A 12127-nucleotide genomic window follows, 5' to 3' on the forward strand; every position below is an offset into this window, starting at 1 on the left:
TTTATCTTACAGGTTTCAGATACTTGTAGTACTGCCAGAAAGCAAATTCAGCCATTAATATTTTAAATTTAAATAAAGCAGCAGGCATTTAATTATTACAGCAATTATTTCCTACACTAAATCCAATAAAGGGGAAAACAGAAACAATGACAGTGTGGTGCTTTACAGATCATTTCCAGAAAACAGTAGCAATATCTTAACGACAGCAAGAAGAAAGCTGCATTTATCCTGGCAACAAATTTCCATGTTTAATGACTTGAATTACGAATTACAACAGACACAGTTTTAAAGCCATCAAAGAGAAATCAAAATATACAGCAATAAAAAGGTGCCAACACTAAACTCATTGTATAAAAAAACTGCAGCAACTAACTAAATTTAAATGCTAGTATGTAAATATACAAATGATCTCCCAGCTTACAGAAAATGCGTACATTTGTTCTTTTATCAAACGCTTCTGCAAACAAACTTTAGAAGACACACGCAAGGTCCAATTTCAGAGATGTATGCTATCTCTTGTGGAATGTGAAAACCTCCATCACAATCACCATTATGCAAATTTTAATACTTGGGCAGTGTGTTAAGTAAGCATATTCAGAATACTCTAGTGGCAATGCTGCAAGTGCTGGCTAATGGAAGCAGATAGGATGAAATTAAACAACAAAAGGAAATGATGAAATATGTAACACTTTATCAAAAACAGAAAATGAAAATAGTTTCAGTAAAAATACTGATATAACATACAAAGAAACTGCACATTGGTTTCCATATTAAATACACATACAGAGAAATGTTCAGACATTCTTTTGTTGGGCAATACACAACCCGAGAAATGTTCAGACATTCTTTTGTTGGGCTGAGAATGGCAACGCAAGACTCCATATACAGTAACAAAAGACAAACAGAGAAAAGTCCAGTTAACAAACAGCAGTCCTGTTACACCTGAAAACGTCCACCAAAAAGTCCAAGATTTTCTATGTTTTTATGCACAACACTTTGCACGACACTGAGGTACTTGTTTATATCTCCATCTCGTGAAAAATCTCTATAGAAAAGTCCTTTGTCTGCATTGAAAGTAAATTTCTGAGGTAGAGGGCTATTGTCTCTCATGTAATCCCAAACACTAAGCAGCAACAGATGAACTTCAAAAGGAGTAAGCTTATCAAAAATCTCATGCATGTTGCTAAGCACAGGAGGGAGCAGGTGCCCTTCACCCATGCAGGCAATAAGATTACAAGAAGCCTGCAAATACCATGGGGAAGTAGTAGTTACATTGTCTCTTTTAGCCTCCCAGTGTGCCATTAATGTGGCTAATAAGCCACGGAGCACCACTGAACAGTAACAGAGAGCTGGTCGCCCAATGGATACAAAACGTAACAGTTCAAACAACAGTGGGTTTTCTTCAAAGCACTTTCGTATTTGGATGTCCCTTTCTACAGTGTTCTTTGTGTATTCTTCAGGAGGCCATGCTAATTCACTGTTTGAGACATCAGGACAAATATTTTCTACAAGGACAACAGCAACTGTCTTAGCAGCTTCTGGGTTGATAACTACTATGGGAGGCTGAATTTCATTCAGTTCTGTGTGATATTTACCACCACTGCAACATCTGATAATTAGATTCATGTAATGATGGATGTTGTAAAGAACTGCTTCTTTGTCCTGATTTACAGGTGCAATAAAAGGTTTCAGGCCTTGTCCAATGACACCAGCATGAAAAACAGACCATATGCTTCCTGAAAAGTTCACAGCAGTGCCAAACTTATAATTGACATCCAGTAAAGATGTTTTAGAGTCTTTCAGAAAAAGATCATTACTTTCTATCTGCTCCGACTTGCCTCCAAAAAGTCCAAGGTTGCCTCTATGCATGGCACCTTCAACAAGGTGCTGCAAAATGGTCTTCATGGTTGCAGAACAGATGCTGCTTAACCTGAAAAGAAGTTTGCTGATGTGGCCAATTCCAGAGCCATTTTTCCTATGAAGAGCAGAGAAGAAGTGGTGAACTGCAGCACGGACAATTGTCATTAGGTCAGCTGGCTTTAAGGCTTTGGGCATTGGTGAGACAGAAAGAAGCAAAGCAGCAGCCTCACATACATTAGGATTCCTGTGAAGCAGCAACTGCCCAAAGTCATAAAGATGCAGGGATACAATCTGAGCTACTTGAGAGCTCATGGATGCTGGGCCAATATCTTCTTTGTCCCATTGGATAATTAGTGCAAGGTTGCTGAAAAGCTGTGTCATATGCTGTTCTGAAACACTACCAGAATGAATCTGACTCACACATTTCTTTACTGTTGTTGGCAAAAGGCCTTTAACCGAGGAGCTTAAGACAGCATACAGCTGTGCTCCCAGACTAAGTTCTTCAGGGTTTTTGGCAAGGGTTAACATGAAACAAAGAGCATCTGTAGCACAGCTGCTACAATAAATGGACAAAAGTCCTAGGAGTTGATGCTGCCATAAGTAACGTTTACGTTCAAGCCTTAATGTTTCAATACAAAGATCTCTGACATGATTTTTGAGTTCATCAAGAAATGGGACAACTCGAGAACCTGAGTCAATCACATTAGTAGAAGTCCGATTATAAACCAGTTTTTGCAAGTTAAGAAGTAGCAGCTGGATAATTCTGTCACAGGCTTCACGTACACTGTCTTGGACAGCCAGCCCTGGAGTGGTTATTACAGAGGCTGGCATTGCAGTATTCACAAGAAACTGAAGTATTCTGTAAGCCCCATAGGCTGTCTGACAAATCAGGTGAACTATTAGACTCACCATATTTTCCAGATCTTCTCTTGGTAAAGTAGCAAAATGCTGATGCAGCTGGTTCAGAACGCTAGGTTTCAGGGAGTCAACCAGTTCTGATGAAATAGTGCTTAGTAACATCGGTGACATAACAGCAAGCTGAAGCAGGAAAGGGACAGTTACTTTCTGCTGCTGATCACGAAGAGGACCAAGGCTTTCATGAAACATCTTCAGGAGTTCTTGTTTTATGCTTTCTGAATGTCTTGGAGCAAGATGGCCTAGAATTCCAACAACTGATGCAATCTTTGGAATCCGTTTGTCTGCCGCACTAGGGAAAAGCACATCAGCTGAAGCAGCCCCATGCACACAAAAATCTTTCAGACCACAAGATAACACACGGCTAATGATAGTGTTTGGGAAGGACGACCCAATGTGAGCAACTACCCAGTCAAAGTGGGGGGAATGCTGAACCGAGGTATCTAATAGTGCATCTACACATGCATCAGGGCAAGAGTTTATCAGTGAAGACAGGCATTGTGTGTAGATCTCCATCAGAGTTCTGGTGGCTTTACATGACATCCAAAGCTGTAGCAGCTCATTAAGGCTACTCGCATGGGGCACCCCGTGTCTGCCTGCATACTTACTGCTCAACTGTCCCATAAGGTCAATTGACCATGCAGATACCAAAGGAGCCCACGCTTTTGGATTTATTCGAACAAACTCAGACAGAACATTTTCAATTTCCTGAATAATGTCATCCAGATTTGGTCCAAGAGATCCAGAGCTACTTTCATTTTCCAGTTCTAGAATATAATTGCTAACATATTCATCAAAGACATTGCAGAGATGTTCCAGTACTGCATTCCTGGCTGGTGGTAGGTTTCGAAGCAGAAGTATGGCACATCTAGCATGATCCTTTACAGTAAGCTTGTTTCCATGAATGGGGTCCACTCCATTTATAAAAGCCTTGATCTCTTGTGCGAGCTCTTGGGCACTGAAACAAACAAACATGTCAGATGACAGCCTTTAAACTGAATTTCATCTACTCTAAAACCACATTATAATAACAGAACAAAAACACATTACAGCCCAGAGACAATTTAAATAAAAGTTAAATGAGCACCGTGACACAGGGAATCATGTAACCACTTCTATGACAAAAGTACAAACACTTAACTTCTGACAACTGTGCAGCTATGTGAGGAAGTCATCATAACAGACAATACCTGATTATGCTAATTTTTCTGATAATGAGAAATATTTAAGAAATACTAATGTGAAAGGCATTTCAATCAGCAATCCTAATGTCCTTAGCAATGAATGGCTGCTCCCTACAGAACATATTGGCTGCCTAAGGTTTTAGTCTGGGCCATCACAGGAAAAGTATGCTCGCTGTGGCTGCAGAGGCAGAAAGCAACACAATTCAATGGAGCCATAGCCCTTAACTTTGAATTACAAGTAATACAGTCCCTATAGCAGAAACAGCATTTGAATCTCAGCTTGTGGTTTAATACAAGAGCATGTGCATCAGATCAGTCTCTAACAACATAACCAGCATCTGGAGACATACACAGAACATGCACTCCACAGCACAAATTAATATGAAGTCGGCCACAATCAAAACACAACAAAATGTCAATGCAGCAACTGCTATCAAGACACTATACTAGTTTTTAAAAAGCCAGTTTAATTCTAAGCCCTTCATCTGTATTACCACACTTGTCAGGTTGCAACTCAACCCAGCAACAATATTAGAGGAATCCTCTTTCAGCTACAACAAAGCTCCAGAACAACACAACTTAAATGGCAGTATACATACCCTAGCAGAATTAGAGGGAAGGCGTGAGCGCCCTAATACTGGAAAATAAAAATATAGCTATACATAAATACAAACATTCCAAGCACTGGTATTAATGTCCTTCTAGCCTGCCAATATACCAAAACAGTTGTTCCATAATGTGTCCAGGCTGTTCTTAAAAATATCAAAACTAGTGTTTAATGTAATTTGGTAGTCTGTTCCCTGCATCAGCTGCTCTCTTACAGAACCAAGTAGTACACTTCTCATTCCCATAGAATCTTCTAGATAGGTTGTCTTATGATTCTTTTCTACTTTTTGATGACCCCAAACATTCCCAGGGATTGTTGTCTGTAAATTCACTATAGAACTGAATAACATCTCCTCTTAGATATCTATAAAAACAATGTACAAGTTGAAATAATTTAGTCTTTCATAATAAAGTACAGTTGTGTACACTTACCATAAATGTAGATGTTCGAGTGTATTCACTGTTGCAGTCATTACATTTGGGTAATCTGCTGGCAGGTTGTCCTCAATCAGCCTGAATTCCAAAGTCGTGGGTCCTGCATCAGTTGCTGTCTTCTCTTCCACGACGTCAGGTTGTTAGGGGTATAAAACATGCAGCCGACGCCATTTTCTTTAGTTTTTCCTGCCCCCGATGTCAGCTGCCCCCCAAATGGTAGCAATATTTTATATATATATATATATATATATATATATATATATATATATATATATATATATATATATACACACACATATGGTTGTGGCTTTCGGCTTTTCCCGGTTAGGGGTTGCCACAGCGGAACAGCGGAACTCCGGTCTGCTAATGATTGGCAGTAGATTTTTACATACTGGCTTGCCGGGCCTAACACACAACCTTTAACAAAGGAATGTCCATTCACGCATGTCGTTACACAGAAGATGCTCTAACTGAGAATCGAACGGGCAACGTCTAACTGTGAGGCAACAACGCTACCGCAGCACCACCGCCGCAGTTATATATATACACACATGCAACAATATAAATTTTACCTTCATCTACAAGCAAATACACCACATAGGTTGTAGAAGATAGAGAAAGAAAGATAAACTGTAGAGTGACAGGGGGATGGCGGGAGGGTAACCTGGACTGCAGCAATGAATACACTCTAACATCTACATTTATGGCAAGTGTACACAACTGTACTATGTTCTTCGTGTTTCACTGTTGCAGTCATTACATTTGGGTAGAATCCCAAAGCTATGGTTGGGAGGCTGGAGCTAAACAACATTAGGTGTGGCTATAAGACCCTGCAGCACTGCAGTGGCAAAGCCTGCCCCGGACTTAAGAGTAGAGAGGCAAATGGTAATGCTTTGTAAAGGTGTGAACAGAACTCCAAGTAGCAGCCTCTAGAATGTCTTTGGTTGGTACTCCTCTGAGAAAGGCTGCTGAAGTAGCTGCAGCTCTGGTGGAATGAGACCTAATGCCCTTGGGCACAGGTTTACCATGGTGTAAGCAGCAGAAACGGATGCAGTGGCTTATCCACTTTGAAACTGTCTGCTTTGAAATAGCCTTTCCTTCTGATCCTGCAGCATATGACAGTAGTAATTGCTCAGTTTTTCTCATTTTTTATTTATTTATTTACATTTGTTGACTGGGAGAGTCCGACTGGACACAGGTCTGTTTTCAGCAGAGGCCCGGGAAGAAAAGCTCCACATTAAGTATTATTTGCATTACACAGTTAAAAAAACATAGCATTTAAATATAGACATTAGTCCAGTTAAGGATGCAAGACAAAAGAAAACAGATGTAAAACAGCTGCAGAACATAGTACAATTTTAAAATATGGTGACATGTACTAAACATGGTTACAAATGTAGCCGAGATTCATCAGTGAACAACTGATACAATCTGTTTTTGAGGTACATAACAGCCATTAGCAGTTGCTGCTACAAGAAGTTAGTAATATGTGGTAGGTAGCTGGGAACATGAGTAGCCAAGCTTACTAAGAGTAGGTTGTTGATAGGGGGCTGAGAGAGGTAGTGGGTGGGGGGAGTGGATGGTATTAGGGGGGGTTGCAAGGGCATATCTGGCAAGTTTTGTAAAGTGTGATTTTAGTAAGGATTTAAAGTGGGTGCAAGAAGTTACAGAGGTAATTGAGGATGGGAGGGAGTTCCAGAGTTTGGCTATACTGCAGGAGAATAATGCTTCTCCAGCAGAGTTAATGGCTCTTGTGACCTGTAGGAGGTTTTTGTGGCTGGATCTTAGTGGTCTCGTGGCTATGTAGGGTTGGAGTAGATTCTGGAGGGATGGGACTTTTAGTGGTTGGTTTATTAGTTTGTGGGCGAGTGTGAGTTGGTACCACTGAAGGAGGTGGGGGAGCTCTAGCCAGCCCAGTTCTGCTAGTGAGAGAGAGTGGTGAGTACGGTAGGAAGCCCCTGTGGCGAATTTGGCGATTTTGTTGTACCAGGTTTCAAGCTTATTTAGATCGCATTGTCTAAGGTTAGTAAAAACTGGAGAGGGGTAGAGATAAGATGAGAATTTGCTACCGAAATTTTAGCTGCTTTGGTAAGTAGTTGCTGATTTCTATATAATGCTACTAGGTTTTTGTGCACTTTTTTAATGGTCATGGAAATGTGAATGTCAAAGTTCAGTTTATTGTCTATTTCTACTCCTAGTAATTTGGTGTGTTCTGTAGGATGGATGGTGGTGGTGTCTTTTGCTGTGATGTTAAAAGTGAGAGCTGTCTAGGGTAAGTTTGGTGGGTTGGATGATTAGTGAGCTTTTCCAGCACATAATTGAGGTCCCATGCAGGTAATGGTGATCTTCTAGGAGGCCTTAAATTTTTGGCTCCTCTAAGATACTGCTTTAGTAAAGGATGAGAAAAGATTGGTGGCTCTGTATTGTAATGAGCTGAAATGGCAGAGGCATGGATTTTAATTGATGAGAAAGATAGGCCTTTGCCAAGCATCTCAGTTAAGTATTGTAATATCTGAGGAATATGTGGTTCTGCTGCATCAGTTCCTTGTGCTTGATTCCAAGCACAGAATCTCTTCCATTTGTCAGCATCAGATTTTCTAGTACTAGGCCTTCTGGCTTCCAAAATGACATCCATCACAGCTTTATTGAGAGGTGTCGTTTGTATGATTACATGATTTGCCATGCTGCCAGATTCAGAGTCTGTAGTTGATTGTGCAGGATCTGATTATTTTGCTGGGACAGTAGTTGTGGTCTTTGAGACACGGTCCAAGCTGCATATTGAGAAAAGTTCCTTAGGATTGGGTACCAGTACTGGCGGGGCCAGTCCGGGGCAATTAATATCATCTTTGGTTTCTCTTGTCTGACTTTTAGGAGGACCTTGGGTAGAAGAGGCAGAGGAGGAAAGGGGTAAATTGATAGGTTTTTCCAACTGAAGGATAGGGCATCCACTTTCCATGCTTGTCTGTGATAAGTCCTTGTGCAGAATCTTTTCAATTGATAATTTTGAGGAGAGGTAAATAGATCTATGTCTGGGCTCCCCCATTTCTCTGTTATCATGCTGAAGACTTGTGGATTTAGTTTACACTCGTGAGGATCCATACGGTTACTGCTTAAATCATCTGCCAGAGTGTTTTGTTTTCCTGGCAGGAATTGAGCTTGAAGATGTATTTGGTAGGTGAAAGCTGTGTCCCACAGTGCCATGGCTAATCTGCAAAGGAGGTATGAGTGTGTGCCCCCCTTGCTTGTTTATATACCACATGACTATGGTGTTGTCCGTCTTTATCAGTAGTTGTCCTGGATGAAGTAAGTCCTTGAAGGCTGTTAGGGCATTTTGAACAGCTAGCAACTCTTTCTGGTTGATATGTAGATGCACTTGTTTTGGTGCCGATATGCCCTGAATGCATCTTCCTGCCATGTGGGCCCCCCAGGCATAATCTGATGTGTCTGTTGTTAAGGACTGGCTGGCAGGGGGTAGAGAGAAGGGCCGTCCCACATTCTGCTGACAGGCCTTTGCCCACCATAGAAACTCCTGTTGTAGGCAGGGAATGCGAGGAATCATTGTTTCCAGACTGTGTGAATGTTGACTCCATAAACTTTTTAGGTACCACTGAAGTTTCCTCATATGCAGTCTTGCATATGGAATTAGTAGGATGCAGAATGCCATGAAGCCCAGAGCCTGCAGAATTTGTCTTGCAGAAGACTGGGTTTTTGTTGCCATCAGTTTGAAGTTAGTAGTCAGTTGCCTTTGTTTGTCTGGCGAGAGGTAAGCCATCTGGGCAGTTGTATTCAAGCTTGCACCCACGAATGTTATCTTTTGAGAGGGTACCAGTTGTGATTTATTTTCGTTTATTGTGTATCCTAGGCATGTTAGAAGCCTTTTCATAAACGCCAGGTGTCGAAGAAGAGTGTCCTTGTTCTCTGCTTGAATGAGACAGTCATCCAAGTAAGGATATATTTATATACTTCTTTGTCTGCAAAATGCAATTACTGGTGCCAGGCAATTTGTAAAGACCCTGGGCGCAGTAGATAAGCCAAAGGGCAGTGCAGAGAATTGGTAATGCATTAAGCCAGCCTTGAATCTGAGGTATCTTCTGCATGACTGTCTTACTGGGACATGCAGGTATGCCTCTTTTAGGTCTAAAGTCACCAGCCAAGCATTCTTGCCCAGCATGGGCAGAAGCTGCTGCAAAGTCAGCATTTTGAATTTTGGAATGTACAGGTATGTGTTCAAACACGGTGGTGGTGCTGTGGTAGCGTTGTTGCCTCACAGTAAGACGCTGTCCGGTTCGATTCTCAGCTAGAGCGTCTTCTGTGTGGAGACATGCGTGAATGGGTGTACCTTCGTTGAAGGTTGTGTGTCAGGGCTGGTAACTCGGCACGTAAAAATCAACTACCAATCATTAGCGGACCGGAGTTCCACTGTGGTGACCCCTAACCGGGAAAAGCTGAAAGACGCAAACAAACAGGTATGTGTTCAAAATCAATAAATCCAGTATTGGCCGCCAGGCCTTGTCCTTTCTGGGTACCAAGAACAGTCTTGAGTAAAAACCTTGTCTTTTTTCCTGTTCTGGTACTGTCTGAATGGCCCCCATATCCATGAGGGACGTAACCTTTTTCTGTGCCTCTGCCCCATTGGTTTTTTGGAAGATCTGGCCAACCATTTGCCATTGGCAGTCTGTGGAAATGGAATCTGTATGCCTGTGATACGATGTTTAGTACCCACTTGTCCTGGGTTATTAACTGCCAATTTTGAGCAAAAAGTGCTAATTTTCCCCCTATGGGTGCTGCCAAAAAATAAGTGCTTGGTGTAGGCAGAGGGAAGTCACTGGGATTGCTTTCTGTAGGTTTGCGCTTTATCTCTTCCAGATTTGGAGGTGGATGCGCCCCATTGCTTTGACCTGTATGAGTCTTGCCCATGGTACCTGGAACCCTTAAGGCGTCTGAATTTGCCCCTTTGAGCTCTGTCTGACACAAGAAAGGACCAATTTTTTGTAGGCCAGTGTCTACTGAATCTTGGTGGCTGCACTTGTAAGACGTCTTTAACAGTTTGCACAGACTTAGCTTTGTCTTCCATTTTCTTTAAAACCTCTTCTGCCTTAATACCAAACAGAGAATCATGCTGTAAAGGTGCATCTAGCAATTTAGCTTTAACATGATCATGCAAATTTTGTTCCTTTAACCAGGCATGCCCCCTAATCACAGATCCAGTAACTGCGGCCCTACAGGAGGCCTCTAAAGAATTAAAACCACATTGTAATGTATACTTTCCAACTTGTTTAGCTGCATGCAATAATGCCTGCAATTCTTTATTTTCTGCACATTCTGAAATCAACATAATTTTCTGTTTCAGCAATCCCATAACATGTTGTTAGTACTTAAGAATATGAAATAGCCAGGGAATTGTTATGGCTAGGCTTGTATAGGCCCTAGGGCTGACAGCCTAGTACCAACCTATGAACCTAAATCGACAGTTTAAGGCCCTGATTGCCAAGGTTGCAGATCTATAAACCTTATTTCCCCATCTGTCCAGTGCCCTTGAATCTCTGTCAGAGGGGGTAGGATTTTTTGCTGTTGAGGCCTTAACTCCCTTTGGACCCTGTGAAATAGTTTTAGGTTCAGCAGCAGGGTTTCTAAATAAAAATTTATGTGAGTCAGGGACCCTGTAATATCTGTCAGGCTTACTGGGAGCCGGAGATAAGGAGTCAGGGGTCAAGCGTGACTCCGAAAACACATCATCCACGATGTCTAAAACAGGGGGAATGGCCAAAGGCTTGTGCTGAGGGAGAAGAAGGAAATCCATGAGCCTCTTTTTCGATTCTGAGAAGTCTTGATTCTCCCAGTGAAAATGCTCCCTCAGAGTATGCAAGGTTTCTCCAAATGAATAATCCTCAGGAGGAGATGCCGATGGAATAGACTCCTCAGCATCAGAATCCTCATAGGGAGGTAAAGATAATTCCTGATCAGAAGAGGAATCAGAAGAAATAGAAACCTGATCTGAAGATTCATAATCCGTGTCTTGCCTAGGCCTCTTATATGGAGGGGGATGGGTACCCCTGATCAAGGTAATAAGGTCTTCAGACATTTTGATCATCTGTTTTTTAGGCATAGAGGCCTGTGCACGTGGCTCATGCATCGGTTTTTTAGTTTTAGAAGTTGCTTTTGCCTTTGATTTTGCAGCTGTCATCGGTTTGATATACAAATGCTGAAGTCTGAATACACTCTCAGAAGCTGGTGCCTGCTCAGTGGCTCCGGACCCATCCGCGGGAGATACATCCATCGGTCCAATACCTTGAATATCTTGCGGCATGTCGGACTCCACATGGGTATCGGTAGAGGCCTACGACTCGAAGGTAGCGGGTATCAGGGGCTGCGAAAGCGCCTCACTGAGTACCGGCAAAACGGCGACTGGCTTAGGAGAAGCTTCATCGTCGGTTTTAGATCTCGACTGCCTTTCTCTATCCTTTTCTTTGCGTTTTTTATGTACTCCGGTAATCGGATTGCTATCCGACGATATTTCTGGGTAGTTAAATCTGTTTCCAAAATACTTTGATGCAAAAATATACCGACGCTTAATAGTGCGTTGGTTAAATCTAGCACAAAACCGACAGTCAGGCACTTTGTGATCACGGCCTAGGCAAGGAATACAGTACAAATGGAAATCCTTATGAGGTATTTGCTTCCCACAAGTAATACAATTATTAACTTTTTCTGACATCGGTAAAAAGCAAGAAAAAAGTTTCCCCAACGGGGTACTTAGCTGTAGTGAAGACTTCGGTTCTGAAACTCAAACTCGAATATTTCAGTAGTCAGCTGACTGGCACTTGCAAAATGCTTCTGCTTCGGGCACTGCGCGGCAAGAAAGACTAAAGAAAATGGTACTGGCTGCATGTTTTATACCCCTGACGACCTGACGTCATGGAAGAGAAGACAGCAACCGATGCAGAACCCAAGACTTCGGAATTCAGGCCGACTGAGGGAAACCTGCCAGCAGATTACCCAAATGTAATGACTGTAACAGAGAAACACGAAGAACATCTTAAATGTTCACATCCATGGATGCTCTTGGTACATTTCTGCTGTACTCTTTCCAGTTTAGTCACGCTTGTTTTCTTATAAGGTTTCCATAT

The 12127-nt window shown here is 41.9% G+C and overlaps 1 protein-coding gene across 2 annotated transcripts in view; it reads right to left on the bottom strand.

The window, feature by feature from the left end:
• Window positions 1-222: 222 nt before the first annotated feature.
• Window positions 223-12127, bottom strand: part of INTS5 (integrator complex subunit 5) — a 203174-nt gene continuing 191269 nt past the window's right edge. For both annotated transcript variants that reach the window (XM_044075761.1, XM_044075760.1), the window contains exon 2: window positions 223-3733. In XM_044075761.1, coding sequence (XP_043931696.1) covers window positions 937-3733 — 2797 coding nt within the window. In that variant the 3' untranslated portion in view covers window positions 223-936. The remainder of the gene's footprint in view (window positions 3734-12127) is intronic.

This window comes from Protopterus annectens, chromosome 6.part1 (genome assembly GCF_019279795.1).
Source record: "Protopterus annectens isolate FY-2018-M chromosome 6.part1, PAN1.0, whole genome shotgun sequence".
NCBI lineage: Eukaryota > Metazoa > Chordata > Ceratodontiformes > Protopteridae > Protopterus > Protopterus annectens.